General features: G+C 45.9%; 1 protein-coding gene and 1 long non-coding RNA gene across 3 annotated transcripts in view; one reads left to right on the plus strand and one right to left on the minus strand.

Annotated features, from left to right (window-relative positions):
• Positions 1-26,297, minus strand: part of LOC147107440 (uncharacterized) — a 79,102-nt gene that overhangs the window by 32,595 nt on the left and 20,210 nt on the right. The window lies entirely within an intron of this gene.
• LOC147107441 (E3 ubiquitin-protein ligase SIAH2-like) overlaps positions 1,361-26,297 on the plus strand; it is a 30,858-nt gene continuing 5,921 nt past the window's right edge. Inside the window, exon 1 of the mRNA XM_086006490.1 lies at positions 1,361-1,863. Coding sequence (XP_085862616.1) covers positions 1,729-1,863 — 135 coding nt within the window. The 5' untranslated portion in view covers positions 1,361-1,728. The remainder of the gene's footprint in view (positions 1,864-26,297) is intronic.

The raw sequence follows: 26,297 nt of genomic DNA on the forward strand, positions 1-26,297 counted from the left end.
GAATAGGCAGCCATGGGGCACTGAAGAGCATGTCTGCAACAGCTGCAAACCCAAAGCGATACAAATGTGTGGTTTGAATTGTTTGGCCAATGTACAGCCGACTAAGTGGTGTCAGCTTCTGCCAATCTGATTGGTCCACGTGCAGCATGCGATGAAGCCGTATCTCAGCCTACCAGTGGCGGGGTACAAACTGCTTTGGTCACCATGTAGCTACTATGTAAACACATTCCTGAAAATTTCTCCTGATTGTCCCACTCCCATTTCACTACAATTACCAGAGAGCCAGGAGCGAGAGAAAGAGGCACACATATTAAGGAGGGGAGAGAGAGAGCAAGAGACTTGTCATGAAGAGGAGATAGATCTGTCATGGAGGGGGGAGAGAGACCTGTTTTGGAGGGAGCGAGAGAGGGACATTGTTTGGGGGGAAAAAGTGCAGGTGAGGGGTTTACTAGATGGGGAGAATGAAATGGAGAGGGAGAGATCCTGTTGTGTGAGAGAGAGAGAGAGAACCCATAGAGGGATAAACAGACAGCTTGTTCAGAGGAGATCAGGGACCATGTTAAGGGGGAACAGAGAGATATAGAAACAGAAAGAGTTTGTTGAGAGGGAGAGACCCTTTTTGAGGGTTGGTGAGGGAATGTATTTATATCTTTAAAAAAAATATTCACAGAGCCACCATGCATGGTCAGCAAGTGTGTGTGTGGGGTGGGGGGGGGGGGGTGGTGGTCACTGTGCATGACCAGGTTAGAGACGGGGTTGGATGTGGGAGCTGCAGGTCTGGGTGAAGGCTGCAGCCCCCTGAGCCAAATAGAGACACCAAGATTTGGTTCTCAGTAAGCCAAAAACATAGAAGAGGTGCATCAACTCTGACTATTAAATTTTTTACTTTTATCCATGAGCAATGCCACGGGACATATCTAGTGAATGCTAGAATATGCAATTCATTACTTTCTAATGGGTAATCTTGTAGGTCTCTGCTCCTGACTAATAGTGAATGTAGGTCAGCGAATCAGAGCCCCACTGTTATAGCTCCAATCCACATTTGTACCTGGCGCTAACCCTAACCCTATCCCGAACTCTCACCTGAACCCTAACTCTAACTCTAATGCAGTTACCCCTTCAATCTTCAGCAGGAGCAGCCAGTCACATTTCTGCATCGTGCGTCGATCAGCAGCAGCCACGTAAGTATTGAATTCCTGTTTAACCCTCTCAAACGTTTAAGCAAAGGTTACGAGACACACATTACTGTGCCAAAGCACTGCTGCCAGGTGAAAATCATCGACGTGCTGTTATTTTTCTTCAATTTCTAATAAAAACTTTCCCGGTGAAATAAATCCATGTCACTGAGCGGCACCGTCACTGTTCATGGTCCTTAGCACAATGTTCCAGTTTGACTGTGATTACAAGTTACAAGCAGAATGTTGGTGTTGAGGAATATTTATTAGTGTATTTTTCACTGGACTATCCACGAGGGGCTTAGTGTGTGTGATGGTAGAGGGAGAGGAGCTATTTGTTACTGGATATATCTGGCCCTTGAGGATAACATTGCCGTCCCTCTGATTGGCTGATGCATTGCTGCACGAACTCTAAGCATTTTATATTGAGAGGGAATATCAGAACTTGCAAAGCTCCAACAAACTCTGCTCCCGTTCGAGATTTTCCTCAGCCTGCGTCTGGTGGATTGGAGAGTTCATTCCTTTTAATATTTGCACCCAGCAAAAAGTAGCAATGCTTTTCTTCACGCACTGCTTTGGCTTTGTGTTAGATTTTGTTCACTTCAGGTACCAGTACTGCAAGGCAAGAACAGCTTTCTCGGCCGCTGTCCAACTGGTGTGTGTCGTACGACCTACACGCAGCCTGACGGTAAGTCCCAGCAAAGGGTTACCACTGAAAGCTCTGTAAACTGTTTGGGATCATTCCTGTTCAATCGTAGAAACAGCTCTGCTGGGAGATGTGTCCACGGGCACACTTTAATCTCGACACACGATCCGTGATTATTCGGAATTGTGGAAAATTGTCATTGCTGCCTGACCCCGGAACCTCGAGTAGCACAGGGGCACACAGAGGTCACACTGACGAGGCTATATACGAGCACAGTGAAAGCTGCTGCTATAACAGCAGCCAGTTCACCACAGTCTGACAGACCGGGAAATCCAATCGCTTTATGTTTGACAAAATCAAACTGAGTTCATTAATACTGGAACCACTTTGTCTTTCACATTGAAATATTACTTTTACAGTATATAACTGTCGGGTTTAAACGCAAAAACGGCACCACGTAAAATGAAAGTGAAGAAAGTACAAAAAGGCTCAGTAATGCAGCGATTGGATGCAATAATCTTTACTTTGGTGGTTATTTAAGGATTCAGACAGATTAAGCTGTTTTTCAAAGTGGCCACAAACAGTGAAACCCTTTTTGAATTTAAATCGACAATTGCTATTCAGTACCAGGTGCAAGTTTTAATACTGAGCTGTCAGGCAGAGAAGCCAAAGGAAAATGATATTCTGTCTAAATGTACTGCTAGAAATTGTGATTACATTTGTGATTTTTGGACTCCATTACTTCCAGAACAATCTGATTGTCCCCTCTTATTTTGCTTGCACAATGTGATTTTGTTGATAAGCAGCAACATTGGTTTGGAAGTATACCTGTGCTATGCCTAGAAATTTATCTATGAATATTAGAGAGTCAAGACTCTGGTCTTTTCAACTGCTATACATACAGTATTTACTTTAAATGTTATTTGCAGGGTGTCTGGGGATAGGGTGCATTAGCAGACTCACACAGTGCCACAGTGTGCTAAGACACCGGTTTGGACATATGAAAGAAAGACTTGCATTTCTATAGCGCCTTTCACAACCTCGGGACGTCCCAAAGCGCTTCACAGTCAATTAAGTATTTTTGAAGTGTAGTCACTGTTGTAATGTAGGAAACCCGGCAGATAACTTGCGCACAGCAAGATCCTACAAACAGCAATGTAGTAATGACGAGATAATCAGTGTTAGTGATGTTAGTTGAGGGTTAAATATTGGTCAGGACACCGTGGAGAAACCTCCTGCTCTTCTTCGAAATAGTGCCATTGGATCTTTTATGTCCACCTGAGAGGGCAGACTTGGGCCTTGATTTAACGTCTCATCTGAAAGATGGTGAGTTCCCTATCTCAGTCAGGCTGGCAAAATGCCAGATTCTCAACAGGCAGCGAGCTAAAATACTAAAATAAAGGTGGAGTAAGGCAACCAGGGCTGCATTCACATCCATCGTAGTGACCATCTACAAGCAATATCAGCAAATACAGTTCCAGGCTTCCACCTCACTGGGGCATAGTTTATATCAGTGGCAACTTAAAGTGGAGGATACATAAATACAAGTGAGCGTCTTGAGGTAGATTTTCTGCCCGGGCGTACGGATCAGTTGCCCATTACAGAAACCGCCCGAGTTTCATTTCCATTCAAATCAATGAAACTGAAAATGGTGCGGTTACTTTACTGGGCAGCTGATCTGTATCACAAGTTATAAGCCCGAGTGGTAAATTGAAAATCTACTGCGTTGGCTCTAAGTACAGACTCGTTCTTCTTATGCTGAGTCTGCACATCACAATGATATAATGAAATGAAGCTAATCTGATCTTCACTATTAGTTCCCTTATGGGTGACGTCAACATTCTTCCATCTTCCTCCTCGCAGCCTCGGTTTTGTGAATATTAGATGAAAGTGGCAGAGAATTCCCAGGGTTGCCAGCCAGGATTATTTAACATTCCAATCGCTTTTCCTCGCCCCCACCCATTCCCCGCCGTATCGAGAGAGGTTTTTTTTAACCATTTTGAAAAATGGTGAATTAACATTTTGATAAAGTACGATTTGGGTTTGTTCAGACGTGAAGCACCCCATTAACTTGAACAAAAGGAAAGTTACATAACGTGTGGCGATTTTATCCTGCACAAACATGACAAATGAATCAATAAATGAATTGTGACACTAACAGTCTTGCATGGTTTAAAAGCCCTGGTATTGATGATGACGATTATTTTACTCTGCTCCATCCCTTCCCCCTTTCATCTGACACGGTGCTAACAAGTACATTCCTTTAGGGAATATAGATTTTTTTTTTTAAAGACTCTAATTTTATTCAACATTTAAACAGAACTGTCTCTTAAAATGAAGTGATATTATTTGGAAAATAACTGCACTTTTAAAGGACAGCACTTAGCTTTGAAAATATAGCAATCATTTGTAGCCTTGGGGTTTATTAGTGTTTAACTTCAGCCCCTTTTCCTATTACAGTGCTGGTCTGGGCAGAAAAGTAATTACGTTTCTTAATTGATCTAGTGATGTTACTAATGGCACTTAGACTGAGGTTTTTTTTTAAAGAACATTTATTTCAATAAGCTTCACAGATTGGTGCTGTTATAGACTTCAGTTATTTTTAAAAAATTCATTCATGGGATATGGGCATTGCTTGCAAGGCCATCATTTATTGCCCATCCCTAGTTGCCCTTGAGAAGGTGGTGGTGAGCCGCCTTCTTGAACCGCAGTCCTTGTGGTGAAGGTACTCCCACAGTGCTGTTAGGGAGGGAGTGCCAGGATTTTGACCAGCGATTCAAGGATCGGCGATATACTTCCAAGTCAGGATGGTGTGTGACTTGGAGGTGGTGGTGTTCCCATGCGCCTACTGCCCTTGTCCTTCTAGGTGGTAGAGGTCGTGGGTTTGGGAGGTGCTGCCGAAGAAGCCTTGGCGAGTTACTGCAGTGCATCTTGTAGATGGTACACACTGCAGCCACGGTACGCAATGGTGGAGGGAGTGAATGTTTAGTTATGAACAGATTCTCTGTGCAACTGAAAATGGCTAACATTATGAAGTATCCATTTATTTTCTCTTCAAATTTATTTCTACGTTATGCCAAGATTGAGACCAACTGTGCAGCTGCCTCCTCCCCTTCTTCCCACCCATCATCCCCTATATCCCCCCCACCCAGTCTCCCAACCACCCTAGTCCAGGACTGTCATCCTTCTGCACTTTCTCAGCTAGCTCTTCCACCTGCCATCTCAAACCTCATGCCATTGATGAGACCCAACTCCTGCTCTCTCGATTGCCTCTCCACTCAACTCCCTTTTCTGGCACCGTCCCTCCCTCCTTCAAAACCATCGTCGTCATCATCCACCTCCCACCCTTACAAAACAAATGCTCAATCAATCTCCCTTTCCTCTCTAAAGCCATTGATTGTGTTGTTGCCATCCAGCTCTGTGCCCATCTCTCCTGAAGCTCCCTGTTCGAATCCCTCCAGTCTGGCTTCGGCCCTTGCTGTTGATTATATCCAGGAAATAGGTCCATTCTATTTAACAGTGCCCTCTTTAATTAAAACTACAACAAACCATTCCAAATTTCATGGCACGATCGGTAAGAATGTCCAGAGTTTCATTCTTGTGCAGTATCTGGATTGCTCGCGCAGTCACCCAGCTTCCTAACCCCAGTACGATAACACACCTATGTCTTCAGATTCCTACTCAACTCACTGACTGAAAGTTGAGTGTAGTATTTGCCAACCCTATGTGCAGAGCTGCTCGGAGTAAATGATCCTGTATTTGATTACAATTGCAGTCAGAGCATGTTCCAGAGATGCCCCTCTGATGAGGATTTCATATGTCGCAGCTAATTTGATTGTGGTGGTGGCAGCAATTTTCTTCAGGGTGTAGTTCTAGCAGGGAGGGATGTCTGCCCAGCCCTCCGTATCCGCCCACCACATCATATCCGCCCACTGCTCCATATCTGACCCATTTTTCCTGGGTTGGTGCTGGTGGGTGCATGCCCTTAAAGAACTGCAGCTCACATTTTATGGTAAGTGGCTGCATACAGGGAGTAAATCATTTTTCAGCTTTTATAATGGCTCCAAATTGATTTTAAGTATTTGTCAGCCAGAACAAAAGCTGTATGGGGGGAGGGAAGTAGTAGTGTGGGCCAAAAACAGAGGATGAAAACCCTAATGTGGAGGTATTGAATTGGGTTTGCTGCACATGAACTCTTTTGATGGTGGGTTACCCTGCTTGGCATTCCAGGGCACCCTCTGCAAAGGCTGACAGTGCACTCTGCCTAGCAGGAGATGGCACAGATGAGGCAGTTGCCTCTCCGGACAATGATGTAACCCACTACCCTAGCTAGCCCTCTCAAAAGAATTAATAAGTAACAGTTAGCAGGTGGGAGCAAGCAGCCAGCACAACATGGGCACTGCTGACCGTAGTTGCATGGCCACCGTAAGACTCAGAGTTCAGAGGTCCAAGGTCAATTGCATCCCTTGGGACTCTCGGTGTGGATCAGCAGCCTGGCATCACACTTCCTCCTTCCACAGGAGGAGCAGTAGAGTAGGTTTGAGTAGATGCACATCATATTACCGAGGGGACACACCTTAGTGCCAAGCAGTTCACTGGTGTGGAAATTAAATGGTAGCACTTTGTTTAAATATAGCCACAAGAATTAATTTGAAAAGGGCTGTATTAAGATAGCAGTAGGTGGGTTGATGACCATTGACATGCTGTGGATGCTAATGGAGGGTGTAGTGTTGAATGGATCACAGGTTGTGAACAATAGGACAGGACTAGTAGGGTTGGATTAGTCACTTAGTGTCAATCAGTGCTTGGAGCACTTCTTCCTGGCCTCAAGTCACCATTTCCATCTCTTCCTGCTCTTCCTCATCGATCTCCCCTGCCACACATTGGGGCTGAGCCTCCTTCTATCTTCTACTTGTACTCCAACTCCTCTTTGGAGGGCAAAACTGTGCAGTGTTCAGTGGGCGGATATGAGCTCAGAGACTTTGCCAGGGCTATATACAACACCCTCCCCCAAAATCTGTTTAGACAGAGGAATTCTCTGCTCCACCACTGATCATGGGTTTAACAGCCAGGGCTCTGGAGAATACCCTTTGTTTCTGAGGAGCCACCTGGCCACTCTCCACCCTCCCTCTTTAAATAATGGTGGACTGCCGCAAAATGAAGGCACTGTGGGCACTGCCACAGTATTGGGCATTCACTTTATGATTCGGTCCCTGCGTTGTGAGATAATGTAGATATTAATGGATTGGATGCCTTTTCTATTCAATGAGGCCCTGGGTTGGTGTTATGTTGCCCAACTGGCCGTGTGAGGCCTTGGACTTTTGGGAGCTTGTCCACCTGGTAAATTGCTGTGCTCTTTCCATGATGAAAGAAAGGAAAAGGTTTCCCCTAGCAAACAAGGGTTCTTTTACATGGTTGATGCCTTAATTCCTGGAAGACTTGTGAAATGTCTGCAGCGGTGGCGTGGAAGGAGCTGGTGGCAAAGCAATGTAATTCTATGGTCACCTACACAACCACAATCTCTGTGGAAGAAGTTGTCTCAAGGCCAGACTGAGGAGACACCACAACTTGGTGACCGTCATATTCCCCCGGTGAAGCGGCAGTGGCAAAGCCAGGTCTCTTCTGGCATAGCCAGGTAGATGTGCCAAGCTAGGTCTGTACATGGGGCTCCCAGGACGAGGTGAAGTGGGTGTCAAGTGTCTTTCTTGCCCCCACAGAAACTTCTATCTCTTGTCTAGTTGTAGGAGGGCCATTGGCTCATTGGACTCCCGAAAGGAATTCCTACACTTACCAATTTGCTTTCCATAAGTGAAATATGAAGCTGACTGACAGACTGTTATGGGTAAAAGAAAATGCAATCCAAAAAATCAGGGCTGATCAACTGCTGCAAATATTGCAATGTTCCAAATGCATTTTAAGGTATAAAATAAGCAAAAAGTTTGCAGGCAATAGTAATGAGTCCAGTGCGCCTGAAGCCAATTCTCAAAGACCAGACCATCAAACTCCTCGTGCCCATTATATATAGACAAGCAGTGCTAATGGAGGAGTATCCTGAGTAAATTCCCAGGCTTCGGTATGGGACAATTTACACAGATTAGTATAATGGGGGGTAATAATGAGGCTCTTGAACGCTAGTAGCAAGGCCTAGTAAAAGTTTAAAACTTTTTGGATTGGAAGGTTCTGATGCTCCTCAATCGGAGCTACAACCAACGCTCGTGGAACGTTGAAGCAAACTTTCAAAGCGGACCATGTGGAATATCCTTTTCACCCTTCTGAATACTGGCCAGTCTGTGGATAACAGTACGCAAAATGCAATAAGAACTGGAGCATATGGGTGTTGGCGAATTAACACTTGAGGCTTTGGAGTGGGAAGATGCAATTTCAATCCTCTCTCTTGTCTCCCAATCTGTGCTGCACTGTGTGGACATTTTCCCCTCGCTGACCTACATTGGCTCCATCACCTTGATTTTTAAAATTCATCCTTGTTTTCAAATCCCTCCATGGCCTCGCCCCCCCCTATCTCTAACCTCCTCCAGCCCCACAACCCTCCAAGATCGCTGTGCTCCTCCAATTCTGGCCACTTGCGCATCCCCGATTTTAATTACTCCACCCTTGGCGGTCGTGCCTTCAGCTGCCAATGCCCTAAGCTCTGGAATTCCACACCCTCCCCCTCACCCCCAAACCAAGCCTCTCTGCCTCACTACCTCTCTTTCCTCCTTAAAACCTAACTCTTTGACCAAGTTTCTGATCACATGTCCTAATATCTCCTTATGTGGCTCGGTATCGAATTTTGTCCGATTACACTCCAGTGAAGCGCCGTGGGACCTTTTACTGCATTAAATACAAGTTGTTGCTGTTGTTTCCTGGCAGTGAGGAAGGAAAACCTAACTAGAGTGGTCCAGCCTTCCTACCCAGCAGGCAAATGAAGTAGCGGGGGAGTTGCGAGTGCACATTGCTCATCTGGCTTCTTCATAACAGTGCTGCGTTCCAGCTAGGGTTGCCAACTCTGGTTGGACGTATTCGTGGCGGTTTCATCACATGATCTCCTGCCGCCAACTGCCCCGCACTCCTCCCATTGGTCGCCCAACACGCCCATCATCATGGCGCACCGCCTTCCCACGCCAATTGGAAAGTCAACAGATTCTTCATTACCCAATCAGATGATTCTTGACTGTCAGTCAAACAGCCTTTTTTCCCATCTCCAATATTTTTATAACTAATAAACAGAAGTGTTCAAAGAAAATGAAAAAAACCCACATTTTTCTCCAGGGTTGCTGCAGCAGTTTCCTGGAGATTAATCTTTAATTCCTGGAGACTCCAGGCCAATCCTGGAGGGTTGGTAATCCTAATTCCAACTAACCTGAACAACCAGCATTCCCCCCACAGCTGTTTCAATTTTCATCTGTTGCTTTGAGGTTAATATGGGACAGATATTTAATTCAAATTGCAAATGAAAGTGCACTTGAATAAAAAGCCCTTTCAGTAGCAAATGCCATGGTGCTTGAGTACAGGGACATCTGAGTGAAGTGGCCTTTGCAGAAATTCATATAATATTTTACTTTTAAATGAACTATAAAATGGCTCACATGCTGTTATTGTCTCTCTCAGCACCATATTACTGAATGCTAATCAGCGCTGGCATTTCGCAATGATTTCAAAAACTTTTCAAAGCCAGCACAAGCCTGTTAGGTGTTGGTCAGACGCAGGGTGAGAATATGAAGTAGGTCAGGTGTTGTACAGTTCAGCACGAGTTTAGTTCGCGCCTATCCCTGGGATTGAAATGGTAACAATAGTGTGGGAACGACCATTAGTGAGCTGATTGTGCAAATGCTTAAAACACTCTCATCAAGTTCCTCTGCCTGCTATTGTAACGGAGGTGTTAACCCATTTAAAATAGATGATGGCCTTTGAGAGTGGAAGAAGGAGCTTGGATAAAGCACTTGCATGACCATGGCACTGGCTGAGAGGAGAAAGTTAACAGCAGGTGAAGGGTTGTAATAACAGGTCTCGGGGTAAAAGTGCCATCCATGTCTGGGCTCCTGGCACGTGCCAAGAGCGCATATCGCAAAATGGTGAACTTGCACCCCGCGACTGCCCACCCATTGACAGAATGTCACGAGCTCGTACTGTGTAACTTCACCTGGTATATGCCAGGAGCCCAGAAACAGAATAAACAAAAGCAATATTAAAAAAAAATCATTCTGAGGATGTGGGCATCGCTGGCAAGGCCGCCATTTATTGCCCATCCCTAGTTGCCCTGAGAAGGTGGTGGTAGGCCTTCTATAACTGAGTAGCTTGCTCGGCCACTTCACAGGACAGTTTAGAATCAAACATCTTGGTGTGGGACTGGAGTCACATTAAGAATGGCAGGTTTCCTTCTCTAAAGGACATTAGTGAACCAGTTGGGTTTTTACAACAATGCGACAGCTTCATGATCACTTTTACTGGTACTATCTTTATTTCCAGATTTTTGTTTAAATGAAATTCCAATTCTCAAACTGTCATAATAGGATTTGAACTCAAGTTTGCTGGATTACTAGTCCAGTAACATAACCACTACACTACTATACCGGTCGAACGGCCTATCAGAGAAGGTAGGGGAGTGCTTCTGCTGCCGTTCAATTTGTAGTACAGGATGGGGCATCACCTTCAGAAGGAGAAAGAAAAAATATATAAAAAGAGAGTTAGAGCTAAGAGCAGAAGATGTTGGAGACCAAAGTGTCCTCCAGTAGTATTCAGGAGCGGTCAGTGTAATTATCTCTGCTCTCACTGACAGACAGGTTTATTTCCGCTCAAGCCTGTTACAGCAGGAACTTGTAAATGTAACTCGGCTTGCTGACCTAACACTAATCTGCTGCTGCTACCTCTCAGCATGTTGATAAATGAAAATAAAATAAAATCAAATTAATTCGAGACCTTGGAACTGGGTCAGAGAATTAATGAACAAGCAATATCCTCGGGCACCTGGTGATGCAACCTAATATTTAGCATGATTACTTAGAAGACCCTCCCCCCCCCCCCCCCCCCCCCCAACCGTTATATTGTCAGGTTTTTATAAAACTGAAGAGTCTGCTGCAGTTCCTGTAATCGGACGTTGTCGCCTGCAAGCAGGGAGTCATGCCAGCTCTGTAATCTATCCTTGTATTAGTAACAATACTGTGGAGGAGGAATTCCTGGAGTGTATATGGGATGGTTTCCTGGACCAATATGTCGAGGAACCAACTAGAGATCAGGCCATCTTAGACTGGGTATTATGTAATGAAAAAGGATTAATTAGCAATCTTGTTGTGAGAGGCCCCTTGGGTCGGAGCGATCATAATGCGATAGAATTCTTCATTAAGATGGAGAGTGAAGAAATTGACTCGGAGACTAGGGTCCTGAATTTAAATAAAGGAAACTATGATGGTTTGAGGCGTGAGTTGGGTAGGATTGATTGGGGAATGTCGCTCAAAGGGTTGATGGTGGATAGGCAATGGCAAACATTCAAAGATCGCATGGATGAACTACAGAATTTGTTCATCCCAGTTTGGCATAAAAATAAAACAAAAAAGGTGACTCAACCGTGGCTGACCAGGGAAATTAGGGATAGCATAAGATCCAAGGAGAGGACATATAAATTGGCCAGCAAAAGCAGTAAACCTGAGGATTGGGAGCAGTTTAGGATTCAACAAAGGAGGACAAAGGGATTAATTAAGAGGGGGAAAATAGAGTATCAGAGTAAGCTTGCAGGGAACATAGAAACTGACTGTAAAAGCTTTTATAGATATGTGAAGAGAAAAAGATTGGTGAAGTCAAGCGTAGGTCCCTTGCAGACAGAATCAGGGGAATTTATAATGGGATGAAGAAATGGCAGACCAATTAAATACATACTTTGGTTCGGTCTTCACAAAGGAGGACACAAATAACCTCCCAGAGATGTCGGGGAACATAGGGTGTAATGAGAGGGAGGAACTAAAGAAATCAGTATTTGTAAGGAAATGGTGTTAGGGAAATTGACGGGATTGAAGGTCGATAAATCCCCAGGGCCTGATAATCTACATCCTAGGGTATTAAGGAAGTGGCCCTAGAAATAGTAGATGTATTGCTGGTCATCTTCCAGAATTTGATAGACTCTGGAACAGTACCCATGGATTGGAGGGTAGCTAATGTTACCCCACTATTCAAAAAAGGTGGTAGAGAGAAAACGGGGAATTATAGACCGGTAAGCCTGACATCGGTAGTGGGGAAAATGCTAGAGTCCATTATAAAAGATGTAATAGCAGAGCACTTGGAAAACAGTGACAGGATCGGACAAAGTCAACATGGATTTACAAAAGGTAAATCATGCTTGACCAATCTACTGGAATTTTTTGAGGATGTAACTGGTAAAATGGATGAGGGAGAACCAGTGGATGTGGTGTATTTGGATTTTCAGAAGGCTTTCGATAAGGTCCTGCGTAAGAGATTAGCGTGTAAAGTTAAGGCACATGGGATTGGGCGCAAGGCATTAACTTGGATAGAGAACTGGTTGGCAGACAGAAAGCAAAGAGTTGGAATAAACGTGTCTTTCTCCGAGTGGCAGGCAGTGACTAGTGGCGTACCGCTGGGATCGGTCCTAGGACCCCAGCTATTCACAATATATATTAATCTAGACGAGGGAACTAGATGTAATATCTCAAAGTTTGCAGACGACACAAAGCTGGGTGGGCGTGTGTGCTGTGAGGAGGATGCCGAGAAACTGCAGTATGATTTGGACAGGTTGGGTGATTGGGCAGAAGCATGGCAGATGCAATATAATGTGGATAAATGCGAGGTTATCCACTTTGGTGGCAAAAACAGGAAGGCAGATTATTATCTGAATGGCAATAGATTGGGAGAAGGGGAAGTGCAACGAGACCCGGGTGTCCTTGTGCACCAGTCGCTGAAGGTAAGCATGCAAGTGCAGCAGGTGGTTAAGAAGGCAAATGGTATGTTGGCCTTCGTAGCGAGAGGGTTCGAGTACAGGAACAAGGATGTCTTGCTGCAGTTGTACAGGGCCTTGGTGAGACCACACCTTGAGTATTGTGTGCAGTTTTGGTCGCCTTATCTAAGGAAGGATGTTCTTGCCATGGAGGGAGTGCAGCGATGATTCACCAGGCTAATACCTGGTATGGCAGGAATGACGTATGAGGAGAGATTGGGTCGATTGGGCTTATACTCACTGGAGTTTAGAAGAATGAGAGGGGATCTCATTGAAACTTATAAAATTCTGACAGGACTAGACAGACTAGATGCAGGAAGGATGTTTCCGATGGCCGGGGAGTCCAGAACCAGGGGTCACAGTCTAAGGATAAGGGGTAAACCATTTAGGACAGAGATGAGGAAGAATTTTTTCACCCAGAGAGTGGTGAACCTGTGGAATTCTCTACCACAGAAGGCAGTAGAGGCCAATTCATTAAATATATTCAAGAAGGAGTTAGATATATTTCTTATGGCTAAAGGGATCAAGGGGTATAGGGAGAAAGCAGGGACAGGGTACTGAATTTGGATGATCAGCCATGATCACATTAAATGTCGGAGCAGGCTCGAGGGGCCGAATGGCCTACTTCTGCTCCTATCTTCTATGTTTCTAGAGATCCATACCCATACCTTGTGGTAATCGGCACTTACCTTGGTTTGATACTAAGCTACCAAACTCAGTTCAGGATGGAATATTTAAGCTTAGACCAGGTTTCACTGTGAATGTGTTTATTCACAATTAAGCAGCGATATAAGGGTATGAATCAGCAGTCCTGTTTCCGGAAGAGTTGTGTGTAACTGGTGCAGAGGGAGCGTGAGTTGGGAGAAAAGGGCCTCTGCCAATTTCTTTCTGTGCTGCAATTTAATGTTGTTTTGCCAAAGGGAGCTGGAGAGCTTGGGCCTGTTTTGTGCACTGGCCTCATTAAGACCCCAGGCTTGATACAAAAGTGCTCACCTGATGCAATTCTGTTGTGTTGGTGCTGAGCTTTTTTCTTGTGTGCCCATTTGGAATGGGAATGAGGGAAGCTCCATTGCGCAAAAGAGTTCTTAAGTCACCCTTGTACTTTTTTTTTGTAATACCTTTTTAGTACCTTATGTTTCTTTTAGACAGTTTTTCCAGAGTTCTGAAATTTTTAATATAGATTTTTCTGCAAAGAATTGTCAGGGTCTTATTTTTGCTACTACCTTAAGTTAAGTTTATTTTTAAAGCCCCTCAAATATTATACTGCTTCAATTCTGAAAGTACAGGTGAGATGTTACTGAATACTGTCATGTGCCCAACCTGAGGTCCATCCTGAGCATCAATAAAGAAAAAAAAACTTGCATTTATATAGCACCTTTTACAGCCAATGAAGTACCTTTCGGCAGTTACAAAAGACTAAAGACGGAAGAAGCCCTAGAGGAGTATAAAAAGTGCAGGGGCGTACTTAAAAAAGAAATTAGGAGGGCGAGGAGGAGCCATGAAATAACACTGGCGAGCAAAATAAAGGAAAATCCTAAGATGTTTTATAAGTATATTAAGGGCAAGAGGATAACCAGGGAAAGGGTAGGGCCCATTAGGGACCAAAGTGGCAATCTGTGTGTAGAGCCAGATGAGGTAGGCGGGGTTTTAAATGAATTTTTTGCATCTGTGTTCACTATGGAGAAAGACGATGCAGACATAGAAATCGGGCAAGGGGACTGTGACATACTTGAACATATTAGCATCGAGAGGGAGGAGGTGCTAGCGGTTTTAGCAGGCCAAAAAGTGGATAAATCCCCAGGCCCGGACGAGATGTATCCCAGGCTGCTGTGGGAGGCAAAGGAGGAGATTGCAGGGGCTCTGACACAAATTTTCAGAACCTCTCTGGCCACAGGGGATGTACCAGAGGACTGGAGAACAGCTAACGTAGTACCATTATTCAAGAAGGGTAGCAGGGATAAACCAGGGAATTACAGGCCAGTGAGCCTAACATCTGTGGTAGGGAAATTATTGGAAAAAATTCTGAGGGACAAAATTAGTCTCCACTTGGAGAGGCAAGGATTAATCGGGGATAGTCAGCATGGCTTTGTCAAGGGTAAATCATGTCTGACAAATCTGATTGAATTTTTCGAGGGGGTGACTAGGGGGGTGGATGAGGGAAATGCTGTGGATGTGGTTTACATGGACTTCAGTAAAGCTTTTGACAAAGTCCCGCATAGGAGACTGGTCAAGAAGGTAAGAGCCCATGGGATCCAGGGTGCCTTGGCGCGTTGGATCCTAAACTGGCTGAGTGGCAGGAGGCAGAGGGTGATGGTCGAAGGTTGCTTTTGTGACTGGAAGCCTGTGTCCAGTGGGGTACCTCAGGGATCGGTGCTGGGTCCCTTGTTTGTGATCTACATAAATGATTTGGATGAGAATGTAAAAGGTATGATCAGTAAGTTCGCAGATGACACGAAAATTGGTGGGGTGGTAAATTGCGAGGAGGAAAGCCTCCGGCTACAGGACGATATAAACGGGTTGGTCAGATGGGCGGAAAAGTGGCAAATGGAATTTAACCCTGAAAAGTGCGAGGTGATGCATTTTGGACGGACAAATAAGGCAAGGGAATACACAATGAGTGGTAGGACCCTAGGAAGTACAGAGGGACCTTGGTGTACATGTACATAGATCCCTGAAGGCAGCGGAACAGGTAGATAAGGTGGTTAAAAAGGCATATGGGATACTTGCCTTCATTAGCCGAGACATAGAATATAAGAGCAGGGAGGTTATGATGGAGCTGTACAAAACGCTGGTGAGGCCACAGCTGGAGTACTGTGTGCAGTTCTGGTTGCCTCACTATAGGAAGGATGTGATTGCTTTGGAGAGGGTGCAGAGAAGATTCACCAGGATGTTACCTGGGATGGAGCGCCTCAGCTATGAAGAGAGGCTGGACAGGCTGGGGTTGTTTTCCTTGGAGCAAAGAAGGCTGAGGGGGGACCTGATTGAGGTGTACAAAATGATGAGGGGCATAGATAGGGTAGATAAAGAGGAACTTTTCCCCTTAGTAGGGGGGTCAATAACAAGGGGGCATAGATTCAGGGTAAGGGGCAGGAGATTTAGAGGGGACTTGAGGAGGAACTTTTTCACCCAGAGGGTGGTTGGAATCTGGAACTCACTGCCTGAAAGGGTGGTAGAGGCAGGAACCCTCACAACATTCAAGAAGCATTTGGATGAGCACTTGAAATGCCATTGCATACAAGGCTATGGACCAAATGCTGGAAAATGGGATTAGACTGGACAGGGATTGATGGACGGCGCAGACACGATGGGCCGAAGGGCCTCTTTCTGTGCTGTAAAACTCTATGACTCTACCTTTGAAGTGTAGTCACTGTTGTAATGTAGGAAACACAGCAGCTAATTTGCACACAGCAAGCTCCCACAAACAGCAATGTGATAATGACCAGACAATCTGTTTGTGATGTTAATGCTTTTCTTTGAAATAATGCCATGGGGACCTTTTGTCTCTACCTGAGAGAGCAGTCAGGGCCTTAGTGTAATGTCTCATCTGAAAGACAACATCTTTGACAGTGCAGCACTTCCTCAGTACTGCATTGGAGTGTCAGCCTAGATTTTTGTGCTCAAGTCTCTGGAGTGGGACTTGAACCCACAACCTTCTGACCCTGAGGCAAGAGTGCTACCAACTGAGCCACAGCTGACACTCTAAGCAACCAGCTTTCAATGCTTTGATAATTGAAGGCTATAGAAGATGTACGTGTGACAAGGCTTTCCACTATATGCTTCACCTTCACCATGTCCTACATAGGAACAGGAGGAGGCCATTCAGCCCTTCAAGCCCACTCCGCCATTCTATCACATCATGGCTGTTCGGTACCTCCATTCTATTTACCCGTCTTTGCTCCATACCACTTAAGACCTCAGTCTTGTAAATTTCAATTGACCCAGCATCCACAGCCTTTTGGGAGAGAAAGTTCCAGATTTCCACTACCCTTTGTGAAGAAGTGTTTCTTGATTTCATTCCTAGCTCTAGTTTTAAGATTGACTTCTTGTTCTGGATTCCCCCACTAGAGGAAATACTTTATCTGTACCTACCTTTTTGAATCCATCTATAATTTGAAACACCTCTGTTAGATCACTCAATCTTTAAAGAAAGACTTGAATTTCTATAGCGCCTTTCACAACCACTGGACATCTCAAAGCGCTTTACAGCCAACGAAGTACTTTTGGATTGTAGTCACTGTTGTAATGTGGGAAACATGGCAGCCAATTTGCTCACAGCAAGCTCCCACAAACAGCAATGTGATAATGACCAGATAATCTATTTTTTGTTATGTTGATTGAGGGATAAATATTGTCCAGGACACCAGGGATAACTCCCCTGCTCCTCTTCAAAATAGTGCCATGGGATCTTTTACATCCACCTGAGAGCAGACGGGGCCTTGGTTTAACGTCTTATCTGAAAGACGGCACCTCCAACAGTGCAGCACTCCCTCAGCACTGCATTGGAGTGTCAGCCTAGATTATGGCCCAAGATCCCACAACCTTCTGACTTGGAGGCGAGAGTGCTACCAACTGAGCCATGACTGACGCTGGTCAGGGGAATACAAGTCAAGTGTCCTGCTGAGGTATGGTTGTGCGCAAGATGCAATGATAGAGCTATAAGGTGAGATGTTGGCATAAATTAGCAGTAAATGTAGAACTGCTCAATAGGCAATACATTGTCATGCCATCATTGGCCATCAACTTGACACACAGAACTTGTTGGAAGCATTTTTGAGCCTTTAGAAAAGTTCCAACAATTTTGTTAATCTTATATGCAACCACCTATCTTTAAGTAGCCACATGCTGTTAATTTTGAGCAGCAGTCCTTTAAAACGGCATTATTCTGTGGGCCCCTTTGCTACACAAACTGTGCAGGAAACATATTGAAATTATATTCATGAGCTGACCTTACTGCATCCGGTAAGGCCAGCTCATCAATCTGTTGGATTTCAGGCTCATACAGTGGTCCCAGTCTCTTTAGCTCGGATCATTGAACATTCCCAATAAAGTACAGGTGTTCATCAAATACTGAAGTACAGTATAAAGCCTGCATATGGATGAGTCTGTAATGGGTTGGAATATAAAAAGCCCTGGTCATCGATGCGGTGAATTCAGTCAGTTCCACTGCTGGCAAAGCTCTCGCTCCCAGAATACTGAATCATGCCGTTTCATTCCAGCAGAGAGTTCAAAGTGTGTCCTCCGCTGATTCAATCACTAGAATTTCAGAGGAGCTTCTGAACTGTTGGATTGAGCTTTTAACCTCTTTATTCTTTTGAAATAGTGTTTTTTTTTTCAGAAGAACTTAGCACCACATTTATCTGTGCAATTGGTAATAAAAATGAATGCAATGGTATGTTATACAAGTGTGGAGAAGGACACGGTTCCTCACATACACATGGTAGATACATTTTACTCTGGGATGCTCCACTCAGTTCATTTGTTTCCCTTCAAATGAGTTTGGCAGCTATTGCAACAAGAAATTTGCAATGGACAAACGTTCAGCTTCTTGAATTAAATTTGAACAAGCAATTCAAAATTTATGACTAACAACAGATCATAGAATCTTATAGCACAGAGGGAGGCAATTCAGCCCCTCGTGCCTGTGCTGGTTTTCTGAAAGAGCCATCCAATTGGTCCCACTCCCCTGCTGTTTCCCCATAGCCCTGCAAATTTTTCCTTTTCAAGTATTTATCCAATTCCCTTTTGAAAGTTACTGTTGAATCTGTTTCCACCACCCTTTCAGGCAGTGCATTCTAGATGAAACAAGGGAAGCAACCCAGGTTTGTTCGATAGCAAAATACTGCAGATGTTGGAAATCCGAAATAACAACAGAAAATGCTGGAAAAACTCAGCAGGTCAGGCAACATCCGTGGAGAGAAATTTGAGTAGACGTTTCGGGTCGAACCCTTCTTCAAAACTGGAAAGAAATGAAAATAGATCGAAGGCAGGGCTGCGATCGGACAAAAGAAGTGAAAGAGACAAAAGTAGTAGAAGAGACAATAAAAGGTGTTCGAAGCCAGACGAGATGGTAATAGGCTGAGATTAGGTGTGAAGTGTACTGGCAGGGCAAGAGATAGCTGCCAGGTGGGAGAGTGAAACAAAAGGAAAGGGGGGGTGGGGGAAGTAGTGGGAAAATTACAGGTAAAAAATTAATGGGGGCCGAGGTTATGATCTGAAATTGTTGAACTCGATATTGAGTCCGGAAGGCTGCAAAGTGCCTAATCGGAAGATGAGGTGCTGTCCCTCGAGTTTACGTTGAGCTTCCATGGAACAATACAAGAGGCCAAGGACGGTGAGGTCTGAGTGGGAATGGGGCGGTGAATTAAAATGACAGGCGACCGGAAGCTCGGGGTCACTCTTACGGACTGAACGGAGGTGTTCCGCAAAGCGGTCACCCAATCTGCGTTTGGTCTCCCCAATGTAGAGGAGACCACATCGTGAGCAGCGAATACAGTATACTAGATTGCGAGAAGTACAAGTAAATCGCTGTTTCACCTGGAAGGGGTGTTTGGGGCCCTGGACAGTGGGAAGGGGGGAGATATAGGGGCAGGTGTTACATCTCCTCCGCTTGCACGGGAAGGTGCCAGGCGAAGGGGAAGGGCTGTTTGGGGTGATAGAGGAGTGGACTAGGGTGTCTCAGAGGGAGCGGTCCCTACGGAATGCTGAAAGGGGAGGGGAGGGGAAGATACATTTGGTGGTGGGATCACTTTGGAGGTAGCGGAAATGCCGGAGGATGATCCGTTGAATGTGGAGGCTGGTGGGGTGAAAGGTGAGGACAAGGGGAACCCTATCGTGGTTCCGGGAGGGAGGGGCAGGGGTGAGGGCAGAAGTGCGGGAGATAGAACTGACATGGTCGAGGGCAGTGTCAACCACGGTAGAGGGGAATCCTCAGTTGTGGAAAAAGGAGGACATGTCTGAAGCACTGGTGTGGAAGGTGGCATCGTCGGAGCAGATACGGCGGAGACGGAGAAACTGGGAGAATGGAATAGAGTCCTTACAGGAGGCGGTGTGGGAGGAAGTGCAGTCCAGGTAGCTGTGGGAGTCAGTGGGCTTGTAGTGAATATTGGTCGATAACCTATCCCCAGAGATGGAGACGGAGAAGTCGAGGAAGGGAAGAGTCAGAGATGGACCATGTGAAGGTGAGGGAAGGGTGGAAATTGGAGGCAAAGTGAATGAAATTGTCTAGTTCGGGGCGAGAGCAGGAAACGGCACTGATACAGTCATCAATGTATCGGAAAAAGAGGTGAGGGAGGGGACCCGAGTAGGACAAGGGTGGTGCTGTTGTTTGGCGAACTGACCTCTACCTAGCGGAAGCTGAACGCCAACTCTCCGACGACACCTCCTACCGCCACCTGGACCATGACCCCACCAACCGAACATCAAACCATCGTTTCCAAGACTGTCACTGACCTCATCTCCTCTGGAGATCTTCCCCCCGCTGCCACCAACCTCATAGTTCCCCAACCCCGCACAGCCTGCTTCTACCTTCCTTCCCAAGATTCACAAACAGGGACTGCCCTGGTAGACCCATCGTTTCAGCCTGTTCTTGCCCCATGGAACTTATCTCTTCCTATCTTGACTCTATCTTTTCTCCCCTTGTCCAGTCTCTTCCCACCTACATCTGCGACTCTTCAGACGCCCTCCGCCACTTTAACAGTTTCCAGTTTCCTGGCCCCAACCGCTTCCTTTTCACCATGGACGTACAATCCCTCTACACCTCCATCCCCCACCAGGATTGGCCTGAGGGGTGCTCCACTTCTTCCTTGAACAGAGGCCCGACCAGTCCCCATCCACCACCACCACCCTCCTCCGCCTGGCTGAACTTGTTCTCACATTGAACAACTTCTCCTTTAACTCCACTCATTTCCTCCAAATCAAAGGTGTTGCCATGGGTACCCGCATGGGTCCTAGCTATGCCTGCCTTTTCGTGGGCTATGTGGAACAATCTTTGTTCCAGTCCTACTCGGGTCCCCTCCCTCACCTCTTTTTCCAATACATTGATGACTGTATCGGTGCCCGTTTCCTGCTCTCGCCCCGAACTAGACAATTTCATTCACTTTGCCTCCAATTTCCACCCTTCTCTCACCTTCACAAGGTCCATCTCTGACTCTTCCCTTCCCTTCCTCGACTTCTCCGTCTTCATCTCTGGGGATAGGTTATCGACCAATATTCACTACAAGCCCACTGACTCCCACAGCTACCTGGACTGCACTTCCTCCCACACCGCCTCCTGTAAGGACTCTATTCCATTCTCCAGTTTCTCCGTCTCCGCCGCATCTGCTCCGACGATGCCACCTTCCACACCAGTGCTTCAGACATGTCCTCCTTTTTCCACAACTGAGGATTCCCCTCTACCGTGGGTTGACACTGCCCTCGACCATGTCAGTTCTATCTCCCGCACTTCTGCCCTCACCCCCTTGCCCCTCCCTCCCGGAACCACGATAGGGTTCCCCTTGTCCTCACCTTTCACCCCACCAGCCTCCACATTCAATGGATCATCCTTCAGCATTTCCGCTACCTCCAAAGTGATCCCACCACCAAACGTATCTTCCCCTCCCCTCCCCTTTCAGCATTCCGTAGGGACCGCTCCCTCCGAGACACCCTAGTCCACTCCTCTATCACCCCAAACAGCCCTTTCCCTTCGCCTGGCACCTTCCCGTGCAAGCAGAGGAGATGTAACACCTGCCCCTATACCTCCCCCCTTCCCACTGTCCAGGGTCCCAAACACCCCTTCCAGGTGAAACAGCGATTTACTTGTACTTCTCGCAATCTAGTATACTGTATTCGCTGCTCACGATGCGGTCTCCTCTACACTGGGGAGACCAAACGCAGATTGGGTGACCGCTTTGCGGAACACCTCCGTTCAGTCTGTAAGAGTGACCCCGAGCTTCCGGTCGCCTGTCATTTTAATTCACCGCCCCATTCCCACTCGGACCTCACCGTCCTTGACCTCTTGTATTGTTCCATGGAAGCTCAACGTAAACTCGAGGAACAGCACCTCATCTTCCGATTAGGCACTTTGCAGCCTTCCGGACTCAATATCGAGTTCAACAATTTCAGATCATAACCTCGGCCCCCCATTAATTTTTTTACCTGTAATTTTTCCACTCCTTCCCCCACCCCCCTTTCCTTTTGTTTCACTCTCACCACCTGGCAGCTATCTCTTGCCCTGCCAGTTACACTTCACACCTAATCTCAGCCTATTACCATCTCGTCTGGCTTCGAACACCTTTTATTGTCTCTTCTACTACTTTTGTCTCCTTTCACTTCTTTTGTCCAATCGCAGCCCTGCCTTCGATCTATTTTCTTTTCTTTTCCAGTTTTGAAGAAGGGTTCAACCCGAAACGTCAACTCAATTTCTCTCCACGGATGTTGCCTGACCTGAGTTTTTCCAGCATTTTCTGTTGTTATTAACCCAGGTTTGTTGGTGTGTTCATACTCTGTGCCACGCAGTGGTAACTAATGTTCACGCCTGCGATTCTCAGCATGGTCTCTGTGTCCAATATCTGCAGTAGCGTTTGGGGAAGATGCCAAGAACAGGTTCAGTACTTTACCCAGAAGGGGAAAAAACACAGACACCAATCCATCCTGGGCTAAACTCTGAACAGGTTGGGGCTCTTTTCTCTGGAAAAGAGAAGACTGAGGGGTGACCTAATAGAGGTCTTTAAAATTATGAAGTGGGCTTGATAGGAGAGGTTTCCATTTGTGGGGCAGACCAAAACCAGGGCCCATAAATATAAGACAGTCACTAATAAATCCAATAGGGAATTCTCGAGAAACTTCTTTACTTAGAGAATGGTGAGAATGTGGAACTTGCTACCACAAGAAGTGGTTGAGGCAAATAGCATAGATGCATTTAATGCGAAGCTAGACAAGTACATGAGGGAGAAAGGAATAGAAGGATATGCTGATAGGGTGAGATGAAGTAGGGTGGGAGAGGCTCGTGTGGAGCATGGATCTGTTGGGCCAAATGGCCAGTTTCTGTGCTGTAAATTCAATGTAATTCTGTGTAAATAGGTGGGTTTTAAGGAGTGTCAAAGAGGGAGAGGCAGAGAGCTTTATGGAGGGAGTTCCAGAGAGTGGGGCCTAGGTGACTTAAGGTCACAGCCACCAAAGATTTGGCAAAGGTGGAGGGGGAGGCAATCCACAAGAGTCAGTAGAGCAGAGCGTTTGGGGGAGGGGTTGCTAGGCTGGAGGAGGTTGCAGAGATGGGGAGGTGCGAGGCTGTGGATGGATTTAAATACAAGGATGAGAATTTAAAATTTGAGGCGTTGTGGGACCGGGAACCAATGCAGGTCAGTAAGGACAGGAGTGATGGGTGAGTGGAATTGGGCGTAGGGCCTCGGGTGAACGCCTCATTCGAAAGATGGCTCCATTATTAGTGTGGAAACAATTTGGATTGGTATCTATTTTGATCAGCAATATAATTGAAGTGTTGTTAGCCCTGCGTGTAGTCTCTGTGATTAACTTTGGTGATTTATCGCGTCTCATGTGGCTGCAGTGAAGTGAGATAAGTGGCTGAATGTCTCACCCGGAGACAGTCACGCAGCAAAGGTGGGATTACACAGCTCGGTAAACTGAGAGCAGTGCCCCATCCTAATCAAAACAGATAATTCGTTTACCGAAACATTAGGGCATCAATCAAAGTCACGGAAAAGCCAGGGTGTAAGAGAATGTCTCAGGAGATGAAGTAATAAGTGGAAACATTCACTTCAAAAGGCTTCTGAAGTGGTTTTACATACAGCGAGAACAGTTTTGTCAGCTGCTAGTTAAGTCCTGTACAGAAAGAGATACTATTTGATCAGTACCTTCCTGAAGTCAGCCTGTGTAGAACTCCTGAATTAGTCGGTGCTCTCATCTCCTGTGTGAAAAGATACTTATCGGCAACAGTCAACTAAGATGTGAGCACATTGCAGTGTGAATCTAATTTAATATATCCCCCTCTTTCCCCCCCTTGGCAAGTTTATCCAATGCACAGCACAAACCAAGAGAGTCCGAATTTTAGATTCCCCAGTTTGTGCAGACCTCAGGCAAAGTGGTGATGGGGGAGCTGGAGGGGGGGAAATCAGGCAGGATTCCCTGAAAACTGCTAGAAACGCACGTCGGCTGGTATTGTTCCAGGACATGATTGGACTTGGATGCAATGCACCGTGTAGTTCAATAGATCACTGTAAACGCTCACACATGTGAATGTTGGCTATTTGGGCAAGGCACTTGAGGGTGCCCGGCAGCTGTGCCCCTGCTCCAAACCAACGCCATTAAAATTATAGCCGTGGCTCAGTGGCCTCTGAGACAGAAGGTCAGGAGTTCAAGCCCCACTCCAGAGACTTGAGCACAAAATCTAGGCTGATATGTAAGTGTGGCACTGTCTTTCGGATCAGATGTTAAACCGGGGTCCCACCAGCCCTCTCAGTTGTACATAAAAGATCCCATGGCAATAACTTGAAGAGCAGGGGAGTTCTCCCCGGTGTCCTGGGGCAATATTTATCCCTCAACCAACATCACTAAAAAAAACAGATTATCTGGTCGTTTATCTCATTGTTGTTTTTGGGTGCTTGCTGTGTCCAAATTGGCTGCTGCATTTCCTACATTACAACGGTGACTACACTTCAAAAGTACTTCATTGCCTGCAAAGTGCTTTGGAACATCCTGAGGTTGTGAAAGTTGCTATAGAAATGAAAGTTTTTTTCCAGGAGAGAAGGGGGAGAAAATAGGTGAGGAGAAACACTACCTTCATATTGATGGAGCAGTCTAGGACTGCTTGAGAACTTACTGCTGAGGCTTACATGGGCTCCGCTCCAGGAGGGCTGATACCATCAATGTGCCTGTCTCGTGGTGGAGACCCACCCGTGGGCCCACTTCCCGCCACACTTTGCCCAATGCGTGGGGGGCTGGTGAACTCCCGATTGTGCTGGTTTCCCAGCTGGATGTACACGTCAGTAAAACAGGGCCCTAGGGAGTAGTTCAGGTCTCCAGGACTAAAGATTGATCTCCAGGACACTGCTACGAGCAATCCAGGAGGAAAATCATTGGGGCATTTAAAAAAAAAAGTTTGTTTTTCATTTCCTTTGAACACCTTTGTTTATTAGTTTTTAAAATATTGGAGATGGAGGAAAGAGGCTGTTTGACTGGGTGGGGCGGTTTGAGCCGGTGACATCATGTGATGAAAGTTCCTGGAATATGTACAACCAGAGTTGGCAACCCTAGGAGTCGTGTGTAAGAGACTGCGAGGCCAGACTTTCCTTCGAGCATTACTTCACCGATGGGAATTGGTAAAGGTAAAGGTTCAGCCAGTCCTTGAGTGATAAGCGGATGGGCAAATGTTCCCATAAGTATTACTTTGTGTTTTGGACTGAAATGAAATACCTGACAGCAAATTACTCTAATAAAACACTCGGCTTCCATGATAATGAAGAAGAGGACAGGTTGGCTTTTTCAAAAAAAATATTTAAAATGCTAATATTTATTTCCTGTCCATTGTTTAGTTTTCCTGCCTTTAGGCCCCCTGGCACGCCCTGGAATAAAACTATTTTCTCCCTCACCAAAGGAAATCGTCTGGAGACCTGCTCCCAACCAGTAGAGATGTGTGTGTGCAGGACCTTGATTGTCAATTTATTCCTTCTACCAATGCCTCTTTTTTTTGTTGATTTCTTTTTTCTAATCTATCTGTGCTTCAAATATAAACTGTATTCTTATCCTTGTGTTCAAATCCCTCCCTATCTCTGTAACCTCTGCACTGGCCTCATGTGCCCTCTCTGAATTCCTTCGCCCCACCATTGGTGGCCGTGCCTTCAGCTGCCTAGGCCCTAAGTTCTGGAATTCCCTCCCTAAACCTCTCCACCTTTCTAGCTCTCTCTCTCTTCAAGACGCTCCTTAAAATCGAACTCTTTTGGACACCTGCCCTAACCACCACCACCACGTCTGAGACAGGGGGGGCTGCTTCCAGCCCCTTTCCCTACAGTTGCAGATATCAGGGCCGCTACCCTGGACCTTCCACTAGGTAGTCCCAGGGAGGGGTGGTAAGAAGGGCATACAGAAAGTAAAATGAGATGGGAACCCGGGCCCCGCACCCTCACACCAGAATTTGCATACGTCAGGCGGAGTATAAGAACATAAGAAGTAGGAGCAGGAGTAGGCCATACGGCCCCTCGGGCCTGCTCCACCATTCAATAGGATCATGGCTGATCCGAATCTAGACTCACGTCCACTTCCCTGCCCTCTCCCCGTAACCCCTAATTCCCTTATCTGCTAGGAAACTGTCTATCTCCATTTTAAATTTATTTAATGTTGCAGCTTCCACAGCTCTTTGGGGTAGCAAATTCCATAGATTTACTACCCTCTGAGTGAAGAAGTGTCTCCTCATCTCAGTTTTGAAAGGGCAGCCCCTTATTCTAAGATTATGCCCCTTAGTTCTAGTCTCGCCCATCAGTGGAAACATCCTCACCGCATCCACCCGATCAAGCCCCCTCACAATCTTATATGTTTCGATAAGATCACC

This window comes from Somniosus microcephalus, chromosome 14 (assembly GCF_052327205.1).
Source record: "Somniosus microcephalus isolate GS21.2 chromosome 14, FLI_Smic_1.0, whole genome shotgun sequence".
Classification (NCBI taxonomy): Eukaryota; Metazoa; Chordata; class Chondrichthyes; order Squaliformes; family Somniosidae; genus Somniosus; species Somniosus microcephalus.